This window comes from Callithrix jacchus, chromosome 13 (assembly GCF_049354715.1).
Source record: "Callithrix jacchus isolate 240 chromosome 13, calJac240_pri, whole genome shotgun sequence".
Classification (NCBI taxonomy): Eukaryota; Metazoa; Chordata; class Mammalia; order Primates; family Cebidae; genus Callithrix; species Callithrix jacchus.
Genome location: NC_133514.1, coordinates 121476420 through 121501590, shown reverse-complemented (window position 1 = coordinate 121501590; position 25171 = coordinate 121476420). Strand labels below are relative to the sequence as shown.

The window sequence follows — 25171 nt, the reverse complement described above, 5'->3', positions numbered from 1 at the left end:
CTATCTTTGTGTCTGTTTCTTCATTCCTTCAGTGCCGCCTGGGTTGCAGTCTCCACGACCAAGCTGGTCTCAGCAGAAGATGAATCAATAAATGTGGTATTTGTTAAACTTAATTTATACAAGACAGCTACAAGCAATTGAGGAGTATGAAGCTTGTCTCCCTAGAAGATCAATTACTGGATAAAAGTAGAAAATGTGAAATAATGCTCAATTTGCCTTCACATGCAATCTCTAATAGTGGCTTTTTTTTTTGAGGCAGAGTCTTGCTCTGTTGCCCAGGCTGGAGGGCAGCGGTATAATCACAGCTCACTGCAGCCTCTAACTTCTAGGCTCAGGAGATCTGCCCACCTCAGCCTCCTGAGTAGCTGGTACTACAGGCACATACCCCCATGCCCAGGTAATCTTTGTATTTTTTGGGAGACACATGTTTCACCATGTTGCCCAGGATAGTCTTGAACTCCTGGACTCAAGTAATCTGGCCACCTCAGTCTCCCAAAGTGTTAGAATTACAGGCATGAGCCACTGCACCTGGCAGAAAATATTTGTAAGAAGGAAAGGATACTCTCCAAAATATTATACACAAGCTTACAATTTTGTATAATCTAGTGCAGCAGCCTCCAAACTTCAGCAACTCATTTTCATCAGTGTACTCCAAATCTTACCACCAATAACTAATTTGCTGTCAGAACTCCTAGTCCGTAAGAAGCCTTCTCACCTGCCATCCAGTATCATGACCTGCTGTTCCTGGCTCTCTGCTGACACATCCATCTGACAACCAGTACCTCTGGACCAGCCCAGCAGCCCATCTCTGCTTCTGCTTTGGGGTTCCTGAACATCAGCCTAAGAGCAGCCATACTCTAGTTACTGGCACTATTTTAGATCTGAGATTCCCAACAACAGCTGGGTCCCTCACATTGCTCAACAATGTATGAGCCTCAAGTGTTAGTCTCTCATCCTTCTTGATCCCTTTAAGAACTGTCTCAAAGTCCTACCATGTTGCATCAATGTCACTAGCTAAAGTGTTGTTACGATTAACATCTTTCTTATATCAGACTTTACTGAAGCATTTTTCAATCTTAGGAACTTAAAGCAATCTTGTGAATGGTCAGGGTCCCTATACACACTGTAATGAAGATAGGAAATAAATATAGAGAGAGTGAATAAGAAAAAAGGAGAGAAGGAGAGGGAGGACAAAGAAAGAGAAGAGGGGAAGGAGAGAGAAAGAGAGAGATACTGATTGACTGGAAATATTTCCTACAAATCAGGTAAGTAATACCACGGTTCCTGTGGTGGCCATATAATACTATATAATTTTCTTTTAAGTAATCTTATCCTCATATGTTTAAGTTACTACTGGATTCCCACTAAACTTATTCTTCCATAGAATTAATATTTTTATTTCTAAAACCCTCTATTCTTTTACTAAAAACACCGTTTTGTGGTATTGATTTTTCTCACCAGAAAAAAACAAAATCAATAAAATCTTTTCTGTTCCAGTATAGTCAGCCCAATTCTCACCACCTCTGCCACCGCCGCTGTTTGGGCTGCCAGCTGAAGATGCTCAGAACTCCCTCGCCCCTGCCCTGGACCTGGCTCCCACAACAGAGCACTCCCTCCTTCCCCTGAACTCTTGGAAGAGCTCTCCAGTTGTGCCTGCATCTGAATCCCACCCTAATAAACGCACCGTCAACCCTAACTTTACCAGTACTTCCTCATTGCTAAAACTCACCTCTTTTCCATTTCTCACCCCAAATGAGCTTCCCTGTCCCTAGCACACTGTTGACCAGTGACCACTCCCTGAAATACGTTCTTCATTCATTATTCTTTCCCTGGTTTCTCTTCCTCTGCTTATCCCTTAAATATTGATATTCGTCTGGGTTCTGGAAGGTTCCTCTTTTTTATATGCTATGTAAAAGCCCTGGGAAATCTTGTTCATGGCTCTTGCTGCTCACAAAGTATTTCCAATTTTCCCTCCTTCTGCACATGACCTAGGAGTGCAATTCCTTGACTCCTTGAACTTGGCCGAGGCCATTTAATTGCTCTGGCCAGTGAAATGTGACCTGTGTCGCTTGCTGGCAAAGCCTTAAGAATCAGTTAGTATGTAATTTGCCACATCATTATTTTCTTATCCCAGTGGTCATGAAAATGTGTTTCCAAGATGGGCCCTGAGGGACCGTGACCAGCAGGAGCTGCCACCCTGAGCCAGACACAGAACACGGGGAAAACATGACAAGCAGCAGTCGCCAGCGTGCGTCAGACACGGAACATGAGTAACACAGTCCTGGGTGAGCACTGCGGAGCGCGAGGCAGTTTATCATCACAGCATGACTCAGCCTCTCCAGACTGATAACCACTACTCTCCAGAAATATCTCTTTCCAGCTCAATTTCTCTGCTGTCAATGAACTCCAATGTCTCCATGTCCCAATACGGCGTCTACTAAGAGAGCTGTCAGAATGGAGCCTTAGGAACATTTCTGCGACCTGAAGAAATCCAGTCAAGTGCAGGTAAGTATCAGATGAGATCTCCCCTGTACGTGTGCCATTTTGTTCGCACCAGCGTTCTCTGAAATCCAGGAGTTTGCTGGTTTACTAAGCAACAGAACACTGAGATGTCGTCTTCGGAAAACAATGTCTTATAAGCAATAAACAGTAATTTCCACCTTCCTGTGTCTATTAAATAGAGACAAATATCACAATTCTTTTCCATTCAACATGTATGAATGCGGAGGGTTCCCCTGGATAAATTACATGTTACCTTTCACCCAGTGTAGCTTGCTAAAGACATTATCCTGAATTTTATTCTTATAAAACCAGCATTTAACACTCAGAAATATTTAAGTACATATTCAAATTTATACATTCCATTTTCCTGTTAGGTTATGCGTCAGTTTATAAGATGTTTAAATACCAAATCTAAGGAAAACCTTCTCCGGAACTTCACTATCTGCAGCGCTCTGTCTGGAGGGGCAGCACGGCTGCATGCCCAGAGCTTCACTATCTGCAGCGCTCTGTCTGGAGGGGCAGCACGGCTGCATGCCCAGAGCTTCACTATCTGCAGCGCTCTGTCTGGAGGGGCAGCACGGCTGCATGCCCAGAGCTTCACTATCTGCAGCGCTCTGTCTGGAGGGGCAGCACGGCTGCATGCCCAGAGCTTCACTATCTGCAGCGCTCTGTCTGGAGGCGCGGCACGGCTGCATGCCCAGAGCTTCACAATCTGCAGCACTCTGTCTGGAGGCGCGGCACAACTGCATGCCCGGAACTTCACTATCTGCAGCGCTCTGTCTGGAGGGGCAGCACAGCTGCATGCCCAGAGCTTCACAATCTGCAGCGCTCTGTCTGGAGGGGCAGCACGGCTGCATGCCCAGAGCTTCACAATCTGCAGCGCTCTGTCTGGAGGCGCGGCACAACTGCATGCCCAGAGCTTCACTATCTGCAGCGCTCTGTCTGGAGGCGCGGCACAACTGCATGCCCGGAACTTCACTATCTGCAGCGCTCTGTCTGGAGGGGCAGCACGGCTGCATGCCCAGAGCTTCACTATCTGCAGCGCTCTGTCTGGAGGGGCAGCACGGCTGCATGCCCGGAACTTCACTATCTGCAGCGCTCTGTCTGGAGGGGCAGCACGGCTGCATGCCCAGAGCTTCACAATCTGCAGCGCTCTGTCTGGAGGCGCGGCACAACTGCATGCCCGGAACTTCACTATCTGCAGCGCTGTCTGGAGGGGCAGCACGGCTGCATGCCCAGAGCTTCACTATCTGCAGCGCTCTGTCTGGAGGCACGGCACAACTACATGCCCAGAGCTTCACAATCTGCAGCGCTCTGTCTGGAGGCACAGCACGACTGCATGCCCTGCAATCTCCCCTGCTCTACAATCAGGAACACACTCTTCTCCCTGGGAGCTGTCTTGTGCATTCAAGATGTAATGCATGTAAAGTTTTAGAAAAGTGCCCACGACGTGGTAAGTGCTCTCCAAGCCAGAGCTATAACTTCTACTGTGAATCCCTATTGGGAAGGGAGGACTGAGCATGTATGAAGCACCAGGAAGATACTAGCCACTGAAAGAACACTTGTATATCAGGTTGAAAAGCTAACGTGGTAAACAGCAAGAATTAAATCCAATTCTGTAAAACTCCAAAGATGCCCTTTCAATTATGAGATACATTATGCCAACACTAAGCACATTTAGAAGACAATTTTTTAAGAAAGGAGAAGAAGAGAGGAACAGGAAAAAGAAGAGGGAGGGAAAGAATGCAGAGACAGCAGAATCTGGAAGAATTTCTAGCCCACAAGGTAGCTAGACAGTACAGAACCTATTGCCTTGCACAACCTAGTTATAACCATTTCTTAACCAGCAATGAGGGTTGGGTTCAACCCCACGCGAGTCCAATCCCACTTCAGAGGGAAGGATGAATGTGCTGAGAGAAGCACCAGTGTGCACCAAGGCTTGGGCACGGACTCAGAAGCGAGCTTCCAGGGCTGGATTCCAAAGCACAGTCGCAAAACCAAGAGGCTGTTCCAACTCAGAGTCAGGACCCTGGTAAAGAGCTTGATGGGTAGAGGTGGGAAGAAATAATAGAGACTGACTGGAGGAAAAAATGACAGAAAATAAGTTGAATGAAGAAAAAGATGGGCTAAAAAAGTCACAGTAAAAGGCAGGGTAACTTTTAAGATTTTAAATTCATATCGAAAATTAAATTTACTCTCAAACATCATCATAAATGTAAAAGTAAAAAGATTCATTTTTTCTTTTTACTTTTACATTTATGTAAAAGGAGATTTCGTTTCTCCTTTCTTAAAAAATTGCCTTCTAAATGTGCTTAGTGTTGGCATAATGTATCTCATAATTGAAAGGGCATCTTTGGAGTTTTACAGAATTGGATTTAATTCTTGCTGTTTACCACATGAGCCACCGTGCCTGACTACAAAACTAGAATGTTCTAATGCACAGCGGGACTGCAGGTACCCACCACAATGCCTGGCTAATTTTTTCATTTCTAGTAGAGACACTTTGAGGGGCTGGGATTAGAGGCATGAGCCACCATGCTTGGCCTGTCTTTTCAAAGAATTATTTAATTTCCACTGTGTTGTAATAGGACTTCCAGCAAAAAATAGCAAAAAATAACTTTTACTATTAATTGCCCACAGAGTGAGGCATAAATGCATGTGAAGATTTTTTGTTTCATTTAAATGCACACAAATTACATTTTAAATAAAAATGAGTAAAATCAATACTCAGGAAGAGCTTCTCGTTAACTGGACGTTAGCACATACTGTGGCTTCATCTCATGTATGGTATCATGAAGATAGCAACTAATGATGATTCGGACTTTCTGGTATAATTCAATTTACACACGTTAGATGCATAAATAACAATTTTAGAAATATAACCAATTTAGGATATAATCAGTCTTTAAAACTAAATTTTGGCTTTCAACATGCTTCTTATGAAATGGAAATAAATAAACTGGTCTGATACTATAACATCAAATTGAATACTAAAAGAAATTAATACAGATTCCTTTATTTTAAAATGAACCATCAACATAAAAGAGCGCAAATTGTAAAATAAACAGACTGAAGATAAGAAATTAGACAGCCACGATAAACTATCAAATTACAGGCAAATTATATATCTAACAATGAAAATTTAAGACACATATAAAACTGATTAGCCAAGCAATGATACTTTTGGAAATTCTTCAGTATGAGAATGTTGTTATATAAATACAGATAATTTATATCCTAAGTCACCAACATTTTTGAAAGTCTATTTTAAGAAATATATTAAGCCAAAAGAATAAGCTATTCAGAACTGTGCAGACCTTCTTACTGAAAGGAAAAACAAGGTCATCAAAGCAGTCGCTCCTCAATCTAGCCTACCTTATTTTTTGGACTGGATGTGTTCATTACACTTCGAGTCTCTTTTCCAGTATAAATGACAACACCTATTACAGTACCTGTGAAAACATGAGAGTGGTCCTTATAGAAATACTTTAAAGGTGAGTAAGATAACACTTTCTAATTAACTGTTTTGATGGAAAGCATTACCACACTATTTTATTTTATATAAATGTATCCAATAGTGTATTTATTTTGGCTAATTTAAGAAAATCTAATCTCAGCTCTGAAAATGGACTCTGATAAAGTCATACAAATGTACCTACCTATAACATTAGAAAATGTACTAACATTGCTCTCACTGACAACAGAAAGAATGACAATGGTCTTTCACTACTGTCTACTAAAATGCTGGTTCTATCACTGAAGGTTAATTAAGAGGTTAACTGATCAAACTTGGCCTTTGACTTGCAAACAAACGTGGTACCAGCTGAACCACTTTCTTTCAGTATATTTCCACTGTAAAGACCAAAATATTACTAAGTATCAGTGACAGCCTTTGCTAACATTTCAAAATGTATTCAATTAAAATAGAAGTATTACAAAAAAACAATGTCTGATTCTGCACTTAGAAGCTATTACTCTCTTCTGTACATAAAAAGATACGATAATTTTTAAACTTAAGAGAAAATAACAAAATACTCTTGGAATGACCCAGAGATTGCAAAGGCTGAAGGGCACTTACTTCTAGAACGTCAGTACTAAAGACCATGTAAGTCTCTTCCTGAAACTACAGCCACTTATAATTTATATTCCTAATTGTCATCCTTAACTTTTGTAAATTTTGAAGGTGAGAAACAATTAAGGTGAGAAAGTATATACACATAATACTCAGTGCAATTATCACTACAGAACTGACTATAATAATTATACAAAAACCATTTGATGTCACATTAACTTGTGTGAAATTTAGAGCATCATAAGACAGGCTCTTTGAAGTAAAGATGACTGATATGAACTCTCTCAGCTTTCTGTGAACCTTGATATGTTACATATCATATAGCTTACACCTTCCTCTCTAGGAAATCTCGGAAGGAGGAAGATGTAAAGTATTCCCCAGCAGTGATATGTGCAGAGATGATATATATTTCTCTTTTGATTGAATGTCACTGAGGAAGTGTGAAGCTTCAGTCTGTGAAAGTTCATGAAGGCATGGCCAGCTCACAAATGCCGACACACAAATGCCGTCTTGACTATTATCCACATAAACTTCCGAGATTAGACTACACTTACTATGCAAAGACATATCAAATATATAATAATACAATAGTACTATAAAAAGCTTTCAAAAAAATCATAGAATTACTTTCTATCAGTGAAGCTAAATACTAAATATCATCTGATCAGAATTTTCTGTTTCGTCACTTTAGTTTAACTTAATCAAAATATAAACATCCTGCTAATGTTAAATTATCACAATGATGTAACAAGGCAAACTGCAAAATTAATTTTTTTAACGTTAACAGAATGAACAAATCTCAGAGAAGTATTTCCAAGAATTAATCAAGCTAGAAAACCTTGACCTAAAAGCAGATTGATGAGCAAAGTGGATTCTAGAGTGGCCTTACAATTTACAGTACCAAAATTAAATGTGATAAATGACAAGGCATACATAACAAATTTTTAACAGAGGTCCTGATACAATATTTGTATAGTCTGTTAACGTTTGCTAAAGGCTCCCATAAGTATTCTCTCACTTGATTCTCATGAAAAATGAATACTCACTGGAATTAAATAAATGAATTTTTCTGTCATGCTTTTTAATATGTGGCATAACTAGAATCAGTACAGAAAGAGTTGGAACATTTTCCATTCTCAGGCTAAAAGATTGAATCAAACCCATATACAAGGCAAAAAGAACAGAGGAAAGGGGTTAATCACGGATTGTGAAAATGGGACACGAAAGGCCAACAAAATATGACAAACATTTTGTGTTGTGTCAGAGGAAGCTGAACATGACGAATATAAAACGTCACAAAGATTTCTCAGTAAATAAAATACGTGAACAGGAGAATTCCAAAACTTAAATCCATATTTTCAATGTAAAATCAAGATCTACCTCCCTCACAACGGGCTCCAACTGGAGAAACTTCTACATCAGAAAGAACTGAGTTCAGGACTATGTTGGTAGATTAAAACCACAACCGGCCAGGAGCGGTGGCTCACGCCTGTAATCCCAACACTTTGGGAGGCCACGGTGGATGGACCACGAGGTCAGGAGTTTGAGACCAGTCTGGCCAACAAGGTGAAACCCCATCTCTACTAAAAATACACAAAATTAGCCAGGCGTGGTGGCAGGTACCTGTAATCTCAGCTACTCAGGAGGCTGAGGCAGAAGAACTGCTTGAACCTGGGAGGCAGAGGCTGCGGCAGCTGAGACGGAGCCACTGCACTCCAGCCTGGGCAACAGAGCGAGACTGTCTTGGTGTGGGGGGACCACAACCACAACAACAAACCAGTGCTTAATAGGACCCTAGAAATACTGGTGGTCCAGTATTCACAATGAAATAAAAAATTTAACTCCATTTATTGCAGTAAAACATTTAAAAAGATTTAGGAGCACTTAATCTTCAAAGCCAGTGATTATATTTGCCTGATCCATAACTGCACACTTCAAATTGACTACAGTTAAAAATGAATATAAAATATTCAGATGCTTTGGGTCCCAAAAAGGAGGCATAAAATATGACCACACTTACTCCTATGCCCCACAGACCCTGTGACTAGGGCTCTTGAGACTTAGCCTGCTTCTAAAGCTTCTAAAGAGGCTACTATGTGGTTCAAGTCTGCAAGGCATTCTACAGTCCAATTCTACGTCCAACTTCTGTTCAGTCACAATTTCACATAACAGTTACTTTCTCAGTTATGATGTGACTTCCTTGCTGCATGCCATATAGAAAATTTCATGCAAAATTATACCACCTTCTAATTGACAGTACACTTGTATTTTAAGCAAACAACTTTCATGATGCAAAGCAAGACAAAGCATGCTAACAAGGTCAAATTTTGTAGAAAAAGATACTCTCCTTTATATAAATATTTCTAATTTCTATCACAAACATAATCCAGCACTTTAAAACAAGTAGTGCACTTAACATTTCCAACGATCAGCCTACTGCAACACTTCTAGTTACTATTTGTAAACACTGATATATTTAATTTGCAGATAATAAACCAATCCTCACAAATTCAAATTAAGATGATTCATAAGAAAGTTATATAAAAACACAAAATATAATACCTAGACCACTTTAAGAAAACAATTAATGGCCTTAAGCTATTAAATCAAAACAATGTGAAATGCTTACTAAAAAGAAGTAAATACGTATTTCACGTGTGTAATGAGAGACAGGTAGTGACATATCCATGTATTTGCTGACTATCAATTATACAACACAAACCTGCTAGATAACATTATCGAAAGCAGGCAGGGCCTCACACACCAGCCTCTGACACTCTCCAACTTACAGATGCCCTCCAGGAGCCAACTGCCACAGAACCTCAGCGTACACTGCTCCCTGAGGCAGGCGTTCCTGGGCTGACCCCATAGCAAGGTAGACACTGAGACTACACACACAACTCTTACCACACACCAAATCCAGAAAAACTGATGACAAGTGTGCACAGGGTCCCAGGATGTAAAAAATCTAGACCAAGACTGGCATACAGAGTACAAAGGAGACCCCCAACAAGAGGTCTAGAATCCACACAGCTGAGAGACAGACACAGGAGACCCACACCCAGGCCTAGATCCACACAGCCAGGACACAGAGACACAAGAGACCCACACCCAGGCCTAGATCCACACAGCCAGGACACAGAGACACAGGAGACCCACACCCAGGCCTAGATCCACACAGCCAGGACACAGAGACACAGGAGACCCACACCCAGGGCTAGATCGACACAGCCAGGACAGAGACAGAGGAGACCCACACCCAGGCCTAGAGTCCACACAGCCAAGACACAGAGACAGAGGAGACCCACACCCAGGCCTAGAGTCCATATAGTCAGGACACAGAGACACAGGAGACCCACACCCAGGCCTAGAGTCCATATAGCCAGGACACAGAGACACAGGAGAACCACACCCAGGCCTAGATCCACACAGCCAGGACACAGAGACACAAGAGACCCACACCCAGGCCTAGATCCACACAGCCAGGACACAGAGACACAGGAGACCCACACCCAGGCCTAGATCCACACAGCCAGGACACAGAGACACAGGAGACCCACACCCAGGGCTAGATCGACACAGCCAGGACAGAGACAGAGGAGACCCACACCCAGGCCTAGAGTCCACACAGCCAAGACACAGAGACAGAGGAGACCCACACCCAGGCCTAGATCCACACAGCCAGGACACAGAGACACAGGAGACCCACACCCAGGGCTAGATCGACACAGCCAGGACAGAGACAGAGGAGACCCACACCCAGGCCTAGAGTCCACACAGCCAAGACACAGAGACAGAGGAGACCCACACCCAGGCCTAGAGTCCATATAGTCAGGACACAGAGACACAGGAGACCCACACCCAGGCCTAGAGTCCATATAGCCAGGACACAGAGACACAGGAGACCCACACCCAGGCCTAGATCCACACAGCCAGGACACAGAGACACAGGAGACCCACACCCAGGGCTAGATCCACACAGCCAGGACAGAGACAGAGGAGACCCACACCCAGGCCTAGAGTCCACACAGCCAGGACACAGAGACAGAGAAGACCCACACCCAGGCCTAGACACCACACGGCTGGCCCACTGAGTGACCAGAAGACTTGCACCCAGGTGTAGGTCCACATGGCCAGGGACTGCCCTCTGACAGCCCTGTCATACTTTTGCTGACCCTGCCTTAGGGAGCCCAGCTTTCCTTCCAGGTTTGTAGCAACTGAGCATCAGGAACACTCCTTCGTATGCTCCTCACTATAATAAACATGGCAGTTCTCCAGGACCTGGTTCTGTATTTTAGAGAACAAGTTTTCTAAATCCACATGGGAAGCACAACCTCAGGCAGCACAACAGGCTCCCTGTGTCCTGCCTTGGGTCACCTCTTGTCTGGTGCATCTGTCTGTCATGTCTAACTGGAGTCCTGGTTCCCAAGCATTCAGAGCTCTAGGACAGGGGAGAAGGACCGAGTTCACCTCCCCTTCAGAGTCAACTTGAATTCAACTGAGATACAACTTTTAAAGGTTAAGAGGAATTCTAGACTTAGAATCAATTACAAAGAATACAAGGGTGCTTAGGTTACTCCGGAAATCTTGGAGTGTTTTAAACATTCCTTAGGATATAGCATGTGATAATATACAGAATTTGGTAACTGTTCATACTAATAAGGCTTTTAAATAGATACCTATGCATTAAGAGTTGAAATGAAAGAAAAAGCTTTCATTTAAAGATGTTTGAGCACAAACTAACATTAAAGGCACCTTACTTAAGCTTCTCGAGTGGATGGTTTAAAAGCCATCTTCATGCCCACTAGGAAGACATGGCACTGAATGCTAGATGGCAAGGATGGGATAGGGCTAGCATGCTGTAAGGCCCGATTCCTGTCCAGCTAGCGGTGCCCACTTGCCAAGGCCATCAAGAGAACTGAGGTCAGGATGTCTCAAAAGCATTAGCTCAAGGAGCTTCCTTCTTCCTCAGGAGAAGGGCCCCAAATCAACAGTGCTAGGGATCAGTAACAACTTTTAATTCACGTTTATACAGGCCCCAGCAAACAAAAGATGAAATGTATTTTAAAAAAGAGAAGCATTACTATCTTCATGAATGATCCTTAATTAACAATAATCAATATCAATAAGATGGAAAAACAGGCTGCAATAACTACATATGGAAAAGGTAAGCCTTCTCCCCATGTGTCAGCTTCTGAGTCCTGCATCATTAATGCTTTTGTATCACTACTGAGGCCAAGCCCTTGAGGACACTGGCTTTAGAGGAAGGTGCAGCTGAACTCCATTCTGGTCCAGGTGCAGCCTAGCTCTGTGGGAACTGGCAAGGGTAACACACCTCCCAAGGGCAGCCATTCAGCATGAGGCCAGGCCAGCACTGACCATACTCACCACCTAGCGCAGAGACTGGTAACACTCATGCCTCTCAGCAACACCAAGACAGCAGCATGAAGAAAGCTTCAGGGCAGGTTTCGCTGGATGAATGTGCCTGCCCATGATGTGAAGACCCCTCCCTGAGGCCTACAGCGCCCAGGGCCTGTGTGTCTACCCCTGAGATGTGCTCCTGGTGTGAAATCCCCCCATGAGGCCTTCAGAGCCCAGGAACCACAAGTCCACCCCTTGTCATCCTGGTGTGAAATCCCTCCCTGAGACCTACAGAGCCCAGGGCCCATGTGTCCACCCCTGAGATGTCCTCCTAGTGTGAAGTCCCTCCCTGAGGCCTACAGAGCCCAGGGACCATGTGTCCACCCCTGAGATGTCCTCTGACTGTGAAATCCCTCCCTGAGACCTACAGAGCCCAGGGACCATGTGTCCACCCCTGAGATGTCCTCCGACTGTGAAATCCCTCCCTGAGACCTACAGAGCCCAGGGCCCATGTGTCCACCCCTGAGATGTCCTCCGACTGTGAAATCCCTCCCTGCGGCCTACAGAGCCCAGGGCCCATGTGTCTACCCCTGAGATGTGCTCCTGGTGTGAAGTCCCTCTCCTAGGCCTACAGAGCCCAGGACCTGCCCTGCTCACCTCTGAGATCTCTTTATGGAAAACCATCCTTATTATCTCTCTTTATATGTTAAGAAATTTATATATATATACATACACATATATATGTATGTATAAATGTTTGTATAACATTTACATATGCAAATACAATGTTATATATGTATATATAATATTTATATATTTAGACACAATTTATATAAAAATCATCAAACACCCACAGAATTGTCCCCTATTAAAACTGTCATATACCCGTCAAGCATTTTTTAAAGATTAAAACTCTAGGATAAGATTAATCCTCTTTCAAATTCTGTCCTCCCAAAAGCTAACACGTGTCCTCCTCTAGGAATCTGTTGTGTAGCTTTGCACACCTGCAGGCCAAATTTTAAACACAAGCACACAAAGCTGCCCTGTGGTGACACCTTCCTTCTCCATGGCCAGGCACACTGGCCCTTGGATCCTTTTCTTCGAGGTGCTGTCTCTCAGCACTTGGCTTCTGCCACGAATGCTCCTCACACTGTTCCTGCCACCCATCTCACCTTGCGGCATCTGCATACTCTTTAAACCTAATTTAAGTGTTTCTTCTTCAGAAAAGCTGTCCCTAGACCTGGTCTATATAAGCTTCCTGAATTACAAAATGTGCACAGCACTCAGTATTTGTGATACGCAGCATGGTAACATTATCTAGTACCGCTTTCTTAGTCTCTGTCCACAAAACCATAAGCTCGCCCAGGACAAGATCTGTAACTGCCTTGCCCCAGACCACATCACCGTGCCTGGTGTAGAAAGGGGACTGCATGCACACGCATGGGGACTGAGTGGCATCTTGAAGAGAAGGGCTGCCAGCACTGGGCAGCACTGAGAAGACACAGCTCCAACAAGTTTAGCCTTGCACTCGTGGCTGCCATCACCTTTCACGACCTCTAGAGTTCCCTGTTGCTGAGCACCATCATCGGCACCAGCGTCAGCACCAAACCATTCCTGCTCAACGCCCTCCCCAGCATCACCGTCAGTGCCACATAATTTCTCATCAGCTTCCTTTCAAACGTCATCCTCAGTGTCAACTAGTATCTGATAACATGATATATCTGACGTCATCTACCTCTCACAGCACACCTGGCCTCTTTCAATACTTTTCTGTTCCACAGTCACTCTGGCCATGCTCTCCTCCTGCCAACCCTTGTTGGAGGAATTTCAGACCCACCTAAAACCATCACTGGCTTCCCAAGCTCTTCCGTGGGGCCTCTCATTAAGGAACACTGACACATCCTGGGCCCCCCTGTACCACTCGACAGGAGAGAGAACCTGTACTATGAGATCGGGGCAGGTGAGGGGTCCCCCTATTCTGGCCCCACCCGCTCCTGGAGTCTTTTTCACTCCATGCCCCCTGACAGGCTCAATGCCTCCTACGGCATGCTGGGCCAATCGCCCCCACTCCACAGGTCCCCCGACTTCCTGCTCAGCTACCCACAGCCCCCTCCTGCTTTCCCCCTGACCACCTTGGCAAAAAAAAAAAAAAAAAAAAAAAAAAAGCAGGTCAAAGACGAACGGAACATGCCTGTCCTCTGCAGGAAGGCTGCAGCGCCTCTCCCTGTATTCGGCCTTGAGAACCCTGTGCAGCATCTGACGAGCAGCACAGGCCTTGGCACAAACTCCCAGGACTGTCTCATACCCACTGAGCTGCGGTCTGCATTTAGTAAGGTCCCTAAGTATTTCAGGGCACTGTGAGAAACACTTGTTTGGAGTCCCTGGACAAAACAAAGCATCATCTATTGGGAGCAATCACACGCAGAGGAAAATGTTTTCCTTTCCTCACCTGATGCGACAATGGTGCTTGCCCACAATGTATTTTCTATGCTGAGACTTTCATGAATGGGCGGGTCACTGTCTTCCTGTGCAGGGAAACAAAAAGAAACAAAACTGGCAAATTAGTGATTGTTCATGATTCATGCCTTCCATATCCCCAGTGTTAGAAACAGGTCCACAAGCTCAATCCAATTCAACAGCAGTGCAAAATAAAAGTCAGAAAAAAGGGATTATCCTGTAACCCAGCACTTTGGGAGGCTGGGGCGGGCAGATCACAAGGTCAGGAGATCAAGATCATCCTGGCCAACATGATAAAACCTCGTCTCTACTAAAAATACAAAAAAAATTAGCTGGGTGGGTATGGTGGAACCTGCCTGTAATCCCAGCTACTCAGGAGGCTGAGGCAGGAGAACCACTTCAACCCGGGAAGTGGAAGTTGCAGTGACCTGAGATCCTGCCACTGAACTCCAGCCTGGTGACAGAGTGAGACTCCATCTCAAAAAAAAAATATATATATATATATATATATATATATATTTGAAACTACAAGTTTAAAGAACTCCTGTAATCAATTGTTTTTAGTGCTTAACATTAATACACAAAATAATTCTAAATTTTCATGAAAGTACTATATCTTCTAATATTTATTTATGAGGTCTTATTATGTTGCTCAGGCTGATATCAAACTCCAGAGCTCAAGCTATCCTCCCATCTGAGACTCCCAAGTAGCTGGGCTTACTGGTGAACCCAGCACGCCCAGCTTATTCAACTACATCTTCAATACATCATTTAACAACACTCCTGCGAAAGTAGAAAATACTGGCACAGATATAACCACAAATCGACTCTTCAACATTTCTTTTGCATGCATAGCATAATTTCCTCTCCCTGTCACTCGTTAAAAACGAGGGCTATGCTTTTCCAGTGTACATGTATTCATGAGAGAGAAAATGATTCTGTGGATATTGTTCGAGAAGAAACATATTTTTTTAAATGTCATTTCTCTTAAATTCCTCTTTAAAAGTATGCACTTATTGCACTGAATATTCTTAATTAAATAAAATTCAACTAAGTTATATGATGCTAATTACCTAAACAGGTAACAAACAAATATGGCCACACATCAGTATCACAATAGGAATACATACAGTCTAGTTTTACACTTACACTTTTAGTATTCATACTCAGAGATGAAAACTACAATTTAAAATCTGGAAATTCTTTCATCTTAACCTAAAGTCATAGCCTGCACTGTGGTTATGGAAGCATTACCAGAATAAGGGAGTGCAGGGTCACAGCCCTGCATCTAGAAGTAACACAGGAAAGACTTCCCGTGTGGGAGGCGATGACCTCGATGTCTGCACAGAGTGAGGGCCATACACTGCCCTGACTGTTGGGCGTCTCCCGTAAAGTAATGCCACCTCCACAGAACTGCATTTTATTATGAGATGATAATTTGCTATCGAGATACATCTTTTAAAAAAAGGAATCAAATTTGGGAAGGAAGGAAAGAAACAGAAAACATATTTTCCAAAATAAGCTGCATGTACAAAATACATTTATGCTACTGGTGTTTTCCTTCTATTTACTTATCAAACATCTTTCAAATGATGTAAGTTGTGGCCATTTTGCTTATCACTTGGAAGATATCTGCTTGATAGCTGATTCTCTCATACACTTTATTTATTTATTTGTGAGGCACAGAACCTAAACCAATCTTAACAGTTTCCAAAATATTTCCCCTCATATTGCAATTATTTGGAAACTATTTTCAATGACATTTAATTTCAGGAAGGGGTTTGGCCTCCAGTTGCCTCTTAAGCCTCCAGTAGCAAGCCCAGTAGTTGGAAAGCTTCCTGCAATGCAGGTGCAGCTCAGGGTCAGACTCCCAGGGCCCCTAGGAGCATGAACTTTTCGCTACGTCCCTTCCCAAGAAGGCGACCTGCTGACCTGAAGACTGGCCTTAGCATTTCACCCTTTGGGAGAGTAAAAGCTATGATGATAGAATTGTTTATGACACAGCTGGAGTGCGGCTTCTTTGGGAAAAAAAAATCATTTCAAAAATAAACACTGGCATTTAACTAAACAGTGCCTTGGTTACATCATTAACAATACGGTCTCAGTAGGCAGAAGTGCAATGCCAGCCACAAGGGACACAAACAGGTCTTCTCAGTGACTTCAATGGTCTTAAGGAAGCAGGTGGCCTACAGACGCGGCATGGATGGAAACAATCTGTCTATACCATGTGCTTACTCCAGCATGGACCTATTACTATTTCTTCAGATTCGCAAATACCTTCGATTCTACATTCCCTTAGAAATTCCTTCCTTCAATTCCAGTTTATCAAGTACAACATGTTACACACTTTGCTGTACTTAGCAGTTACAACTTATAAAAATCTAATAATTAACCTGTATGGAGATGCAAAATACTTATAGTTTCATACTAATATATTTACAAATAGCAAATAAACTGGATCAAAGTAAGCTCCTGGACAGTAGCTAACATGCTACCATTACAGTCTTTAAAATACCTAACAATTTATCCAATACTGAGATAAACAATCCAGAAAAACTGAGTTTTCCCTATGACTTTTATAAGTTTGTAGAACAAGAAAAATATCAACTTAAAAACAAAAGCAAGTATCCACTATGGATTAGACTACTTTGTAACTGAATTTAGGACTGCACCAAAATGGCCGATTTCTGATTCATTCATACAACTGGTGTTACAGTCTAACTTAGCTTAGCACTGCTGAAGAAACCAAAAAGATACATGTCCTCATTGCTACTTCCCAGACACAGTCCACACGGTGTATCTTTAACTGCTTGTGGGTCTAGGGGTTCCAGCACTGGCACAGCCAACTGAGCATACAGTTGGCATTAGGAAGCCAAATACTGAATTCCATAGTTATCACTTCAAAGCATGAAGCAAATACAATTTTCATCTTCAATAAATTCTGAATTTTATTGTATCAGAGCAACTGACATGTTCCTAATCCCATGTTTAATGGGTGTTTTATCTTCCTAGCACCTAGCACAGAATAGGCAATAAACACTGTCCAATAAATAAAAGAATACTCATGAACTTCTTTTTCTAATTTCCACAAGAATCAAGATGTCTTTCATCTCCAGTGCCCACCAGCATGATGCTATAATGGGTCATAGGCCTGCAGGTACTCTAAGTTACCTTCTTTTATGAAGTATCAGGTACCTGCTCCTCCATGCCCTCCTGTCTCTACAAAGCATCAGGTACCCTCCTCCACGCCCTCCTGTCTCTACAAAGCATCAGGTACCTGCTTCTCCACACCCTCCTGCCTCTATGATGCATCAGGTACCCTCCTGCCTCCACAAAGCAACAGGTACCTGGTCCTCCATGCCCTCCTGCCTCTACAAAGCCTCAGCTACCCGCTCCTCCAGGGCCTGCTGCCTCCTTTTACTCTAAGCCTTCTACCCCATGAGGCATCAGGTACCTGCTCCTCCCGGTTCTCCTGCCTGAAAGTACCCAGCAGAAATTCACACAATTGTATTCCCTTTAAACTCTTCCTAATGCTTCACTCAATATGAAAGTTTAATTGTTGGTGCATGTCAGTATTTTCTACTAATCTTAAAGTTCAAGAGATTAAGGACATTAAAAAACAAAAATTTTAGGTTTTCTCAAATGTAAACAAAAGGTTCTATATAACTTAGTTTTAGAAATTTTAGCTGGTTTCTTGTTACTTTTCCATGACCGTTTTTACTTATAAATATTTCTGTCTCTAGCACAATTTTATGTTGAAGAAAACACAATAGCTATGCATTTTTCAATTCTGGAATAGCAATAATTGACTATGAATACTAAACCTTTTTCTAATATGGAGAAAATCATTCCAAAAGATAGTTTTTTGCCAGTCTCATGTAGCACAGAATAAAAACTGGGAAGCCTGAAAATAAATTATCTCAAAAATATTCTGTTAGCTTTCCTTCTCTTTAATGGTCTATGGTGTCTAGATACAATCTGCCTCGGTGAGGACACCAGTGTCACCATCTCACACTGTTCTCTCAACTGTGTATCCTGCTTAACAAAAAACAGAGGTTTGCTTTGTTGAAGGAGAGTATCTCTGTCGAAGAAGATATGAACAATGATAAGTGTGCTATGGTTTGCAAAATAAATTACAGCAGAAAATACGTTCTCAAAATGACTAACTGGGAGTGTGACTATAAATTCCTGAATTTAGGAATGGAAACAAAGGACGACAGACACTGATAATATTTCAAAACTGGCTATAATTTTCAACTCCAAACTTCCAAAAGAATCTGCCTAGATTTTGAACAATAACTAAAAGTAGTGATATCAATAACAATCATATGAATCATGCATATAATGAAAAGCGTTATAGAACCAGTAATTTAGGGTGTTCTCCCTTCATGAGGAAAGCGGAAGCAGATGCTATCACAGCAGCACATCCACATTAGATACCACACAAGCCTCAGCATGCATACTGGGTATACTACCACAGGAACCTTGAATTAATGGGCACTAATTCCGTATTTTTTTTTTTTTAAGACAGGGTCTCACTCTGTCACCCAGGTTGCAGTGCAGAGGCACAATCACAGCTCAGTGCAGCCTCAACCTCAAGCTCGCAGGATCCAGTGATCCTCCACCCCAGCCTCCCAAGTAGCTGAGGCTACAGACATGCGCCAGCTGTAGCCACCTCACTAAGCCAATTATAAAAAAAAATTTTTTTTAATTGGAAATCAGGTCTCCCTATGTTGCCCAGGCTGGCCTTGAACTCCTGGGCTCAATTCCCACCCCAGACTCCCAAAGTGCTAGGATTACAAGCATGAGCCACCATGCCTGGCCAATTTGTTCTAATTCTTATTTAAGTATTTAAATTGACACAAAAGAAAGCTATATTTTGTCTTATATATATTACCGTATAAAAAAGAAAAATAAGTGAATACTACTTAATGCCAAGATGAATTTGAATTTATCTGAATCCCATTTCTAGTTACAAACGAGTTATTTATCATGTCTTTATTTTCTTCCTTTTTGAAAAATACACACAAACATCAAAACTTTTCATCAAAATGATTCACATTTCAGAATAGATATATCTATAAAATGAGAAAAAAACTGTTAGAAAACATCAAATAAAGGCAATGAAAGGCTGTTTGAATTATACTCAAGAAGAACTTGCAGTAATTTAAGAAGGCAAATGTATCTACAATTAGCGTGAAAACCAGAAATAAGTGTCTCTCTCTCTTAAGTGGCACCGTTTCCCACAAGTGGTCACCATCATCAGTTCATCACCACCTGTCTCATGCTTCATGGGGTGAAGCCATTCCCATTCCTAAATTCAGTGTGTGCTCAACACTTGGCACTTGGACCTGAGGGGCCAACTGACTCTCCTAAAGTAGCCAGGGCAGCAGGCAGCAGCCGCTCCTGAAAGGGTATGTGGGAGCCTCAGGCTCTAGAACCTGGATGGCAACTAGCATTGTGGCCTGGAAATTCAGTGCCCCACCTAAGTCACTTCTGACAGAAACAATTCTACCTCCACCTCTGTTCTGACCCCAACCTTTCCCACCTCCACCTCCACCCTGAGTCCGAGGCTTCCGACCTCCGCCTCAGCCCTGACCCCCACACTTCCCACCTCCATCTCTGCCCTGACCCCTACGGTTCCTTACTGATTTTCTCCCTACTTATTGGTTCAATTACTGAGAAGTGGGTATTAAAATCTCCAACCATCATAGTGAATTTGTCAGTTTCTCCCTGAAGTTCTAACAGTTTCTGCACAATGATGAAATAGTCTAACCGACTTCTCAGAATGTAACTCTAACCAGTGCATGACTGTATGTTGAAGCTCTGTTATTAGTGCATAAATGTTTAGGGCTAACATGTCTCCATCATAAACTAATCCTTTTCTCATTGTGCTCTGAAAGGCATTTTGCATGGTATTACTATAAGCAACTCCAGTTTTGATGGTGTTGGTATGGTATATATTTTTCTATCTTTTTACTTTTTATCTTTTTTTTAATGTGTTTTCTTATAGGCACCATATATTTGCTTCTTGCTTTTTTCTTTTTTTTTTAGATGGAGTTTCGCTCTTGTTACCCAGGCTGGAGTGCAATGGCGCGATCTCGGCTCACCGCAACCTCCGCCTCCTGGGTTCAGGCAATTCTCCTGCCTCAGCCTCCCGAGTAGCTGGGATTACAGGCACGCGCCACCATGCCCAGCTAATTTTTTGTATTTTTAGTAGAGATGGGGTTTCACCATGTTGACCAGAATGGTCTCGACCTCTTGACCTCGTGATACACCCGCGTCGGCCTCCCAAAGTGCTGGGATTACAGGCGTGAGCCAACGTGCCCGGCCAAATCTTGCTTTTTTTATACAATTTGACAATCCTTGCCTTTTACTTGAGGATTTAAACCATCTAATTTTAAACTTTAGGTTTATGAGTTTAATTTCCAAATGCCTAAGGATTTTTAAGACTTCTTGAATCCATTTCTAATTGCATATTGCAATTAGTGAATACATAATTGCAATTTTAAAAAAATATACTGACTTATTTTATATCCAACTATATATACTTGGGGTTGTTCCATGAGATTTTGAAGAATGTGTATTATGTAGCTGCTGCGTTTAATAGTATCTGTCAATATGCTAAAGTGCCTTCCTAATATTTTAATATTCTGTATTCTTAATAAAATATTATGTCCTTATTCTATAGATTAGAAGGAAGAAATCCATTCTTACAGATTTTACTTTGCATATTAGTTCTATCAATTTGGGGTACTTTGTTTTTATGCAATCTGACAGTCCCTGCCTTTTAACTGCAGACATGTTTAATTACTGAGTCCGCCATCTCGCTCTTTGTTTTCTAGTTGTCACACCCAGTATTTGGCTCCCTGCACCTGTCTTTTTTCGGTGGAAAAAAAAAAAAAAGTTAATCTCACTTTAGCATCTAACTTCATCACCTCTATTGATCTCTTTCTTTTTTTAGTGGTTGCTCTGAGAATCACTATATGCAACTTTTACTTATCACAGTTTACTCTGAATCAATATTATATCACTTAACACATAGTATTTTTTAAAAAAAAACTTACCTCCATTTATTACCTGGCTTCTGAAAGCGCCCCCCAACAGAATGGTTTGAAGGCTCTACTCTTAGGTGTATGAACTTAGTATACATCTTTATATGTCCTTCCTTCTGCTGCATTCTTTTTGTTCACTTTCTCATATATGTAATTCAATGATTTTCATTCTTTCATTTTTATTGCTATATATACATATACATACCAAGATTATAAATTTTCCTACTTCTACATAGACCCACAGATTCAGATTCTCATATGCAGTGTTTCCATTACCAATATTTTATAGAAATTCTCCAATTTCAGTTTGTATTTCTCCTTTAATACAAAAAGTGATTAATATATAGTATTTACATTTACAGGCAGAAAGCCATTTCATTCACTGACTTTGTTATTGCTTACCAATTTTATTGTTGCGATCAGAGAAGACTGTTTGTATCATTTCTAAGTTACAGAACTAAAACTTTCTTTACAAATAAATGTATGTTTAACTTTTGTTGAAACTCTATATATGCTGAGATAAAAACTGCTAGGGAACAGTTTCATAAAAATTTTAAATGATCTACTTCACTGCTCATGTTCTTAGCTCTCTTCTACAACTCTACTACCTTTCTGTCCACATGACCCACTGGGACTGCAGGTAGATTTTAAAATCTACTATTTTACAGCATTTTCTTTGCCTCATTCTAAGTGCTTTCTCGACTGGTATTCTAAGTGCTTTCTCGATTCTTTACTGGTATTCTAAGTGCTTTCTCGATTCCGTACTGGTATTCTAAGTGCTTTCTCGATTCTTTACTGGTATTCTAAGTGCTTTCTCGATTCCTTACTGGTATTCTAAGTGCTTTCTCGATTCCTTACTGGTATTCTAAGTGCTTTCTCGATTCCGTACTGGTATTCTAAGTGCTTTCTCGATTCTTTACTGGTATTCTAAGTGCTTTCTCGATTCCTTACTGGTATTCTAAGTGCTTTCTCGATTCCTTACTGGTATTCTAAGTGCTTTCTATTCTAAGTGCTTTCTCGATTCTGTACTGGTATTCTAAGTGCTTTCTCGATTCCTTACTGGTATTCTAAGTGCTTTCTCAATTCTTTACTGGTATTCTAAGTGCTTTCTCGATTCCTTACTGGTATTCTAAGTGCTTTCTCGATTCCTTACTGGTATTCTAAGTGCTTTCTATTCTAAGTGCTTTCTCGATTCTGTACTGGTATTCTAAGTGCTTTCTCGATTCCTTACTGGTATTCTAAGTGCTTTCTCGATTCCTTACTGGTATTCTAAGTGCTTTCTCGATTCTTTACTGGTATTCTAAGTGCTTTCTCGATTCCGTACTGGTATTCTAAATGCTTTCTCGATTCCGTACTGGTATTCTAAGTGCTTTCTCAATTCTTTACTGGTATTCTAAGTGCTTTCTCGATTCTATACTAGTATTGTTGTTAAATCCCAAGGCTGCACCTCCTGCTTCCTTAATATTTGTATATGCTTGATGCATCTTTGCTTAACCCTTTATTTAGCCTTTCTGATCCAGCTAATTTTCTGTATGAAAGAGCCTGCGTACTGTGCATCTTTCACCATATGAACTGATCAACTGTCGTTTAATTTTTTAAAAAGAATTTATTTTTGGTGAAGTGTATATTTTCTGGTTGCTGCCATTTTACCAGTGTCCCAGCAGCCTGCCTTCGTCCTACTCTCCTTGCGTGGACAGCTACTATTGAGCTCCTCAGCTTTCCATGAAGTCTCTCATTGCCTTTCCACTCACATAGCAATCAATGAGCTCCTTCTATTTTCTCCTCTCCTCTTCTTCTTGCTTTTCAGCTGCTTACCTGAGGAAGCATATAAAATACATATATTCTGTATCATCTTTCACCCATACTTCCTCCACTCTTTTATTCTTAGATCTGTTAGATTTTCAGTGATCACCAGAAAACTTCCACCTAGATCATCTGTCAGCTGGGCAGAGCTAATCTCCTGGGAGATGATGCATGTGTACACCCCCCCTGAATTCTGTATGCCTGAGACTGCTCTCCACAGCCCTGGCACTTGCAGGACAGTGTCCAAGGAGCAAAACGATCCGCTCACACATTCTTCCCCTGAAGCTCCTGGAAAGGTTGCCCCACTCTTGTCTTGCTCTGTATGCTGAGAACACTGACACCAACCTGGCCCCTTCCAGCTGTGAGGAATTGGTCATTTCCCCAGGGAGACCAAAGGATTCTTCCCTGTATATGTAAAATATGACAGTACACGCCCTGGAGTTTCCTCATGTGTATGGTGGGCCCTTTTAATGTGTATGTTCAGATATCTGTGTATTTAATAACAAATACCTGAGCAGTTTCATGATTTTGTTTCAAGACTGTCACGTGGGGCCCTTCTGCCAATTGTCTACATCTATTAATTTCGAGTCCTTTTCACTTCTTTTATCATGTCGTTTCCTTGACTCTTTTCTTTACGGCCTCCCTACCTTATTGTACATTCCCCCACAGGCACACTGTGACGCAGTCCTTCCTTCCCAGGTGTTCACGTTCAGTGTTCTCCTGAAGTCACAGTCTTCTCATTCACAATGTCCTGTTTTATTCTTGAGCTTTTATTCTTGCATTCTTGAAAAATTTATTCCATTTTGATTCTTGCATGTTTAAATGTCTGATTTATGGTGTTCTTTCCTAAATACCATTGTTTGGTTAGCTACATTTAAAACAGGCTTATTGCATTGTTATAGCATTACTTTGCATTGAGGTTTTTCCTTTCTTTGTTTTTGGAAAATTTTTATTAGTCAAAAATTTTGCTTCCCATTTATCTCTTTTCTTCTGTTAATAACTAAATTAGGCCAGGCATGATGGCTCTCATGTCTATAATCCCAACACTTTAGGATGCTGAGGCGGGAGAAATGCTTCAGCCTAGAAGTTTGAGGTTGCAATGAGCTATGCTCGCACCACTGCACTCTAGCCTAGGTGAGAGAACGAGATGAGTTCCTTCTTACTATTCATAATAATGAGAGCTGTTCTTCCTGAATCAGTAATCCTGTTCCAAGGATGGCAGGTGGAATTTGTTTCTTAGTTCGAGTGCCTTCTTCTACAGGCACAATGAAATGCAATGTCTTCAATGAAAAGCATTGTTTTTAGAGTGGTGTGGGCTGACTCTTCTGATTGTTACTACTGTGTTTCAGAAAGGTCAATTTTGTCTTTTCCTTCCTAACCAAGCCTCCTAGAGCCACCAACCCTTTTAACAGTGGCCCCTGTCCCTATACATTCCCCTAAGGTCACTTCCAACCTGTACTTTTTCCATAAGTCCCTTCAATGTCCCATAGCTTTGCTTACCCAATTCATTCACAGGATGCATTATCCTACTTAGGAATCCTTTTTCCCTTGGGAGCAAAACTGGGATGATATCAGCATCCCAAGACAACCCCCCTCTGCTGTACCATCCTGACTCTGAAACTAACTGTATTATGTTGGGTATTTTCCCCACTTACAGTAAACTGAAGCTCACAGTATTTTCTGTCTCACATTTATGGTAAACATCAGCTATAGATTAAACTATCTTACTCTCACAGTTACCCTGTTTTGGAAGGCTGTGTGATATGTTAACAAAGTCAAGTGGCCACCATTATCCTAAGGGAATCAGAACTTCTAAATGAATCTTTTTAAGACATCTGCATTTATCATTTCTCTTCTAAGCTGAAGATCCTTCAATGGCTTCGTCCGGTCAAGCCTAGTTACGTTTCTCGTCCTACACACC

The 25171-nt window shown here is 41.8% G+C and overlaps 1 protein-coding gene across 21 annotated transcripts in view; it reads right to left on the bottom strand.

Annotated features, from left to right (window-relative positions):
* Positions 1-25171, bottom strand: part of ATP9B (ATPase phospholipid transporting 9B) — a 280109-nt gene that overhangs the window by 140295 nt on the left and 114643 nt on the right. For 12 of the 21 annotated variants that reach the window (XR_013525960.1, XM_035271402.3, XM_035271403.3 and 9 more), the window contains 2 exons: positions 14385-14460; positions 5878-5954 (listed from right to left, as the gene is read on the bottom strand). The exons of 3 other annotated variants lie outside the window; for them this stretch is intronic. Coding sequence is in view for 13 of the 18 variants with exons in the window: in XM_035271402.3 (XP_035127293.3) it covers positions 5878-5954; positions 14385-14460 (153 nt within the window). In the remaining 5 variants the exon portion in view is untranslated. The remainder of the gene's footprint in view (positions 1-5877; positions 5955-14384; positions 14461-25171) is intronic. 6 more of the 21 variants (XM_078348295.1, XM_054244341.2, XM_078348289.1 and 3 more) reach the window with 1 other exon arrangement.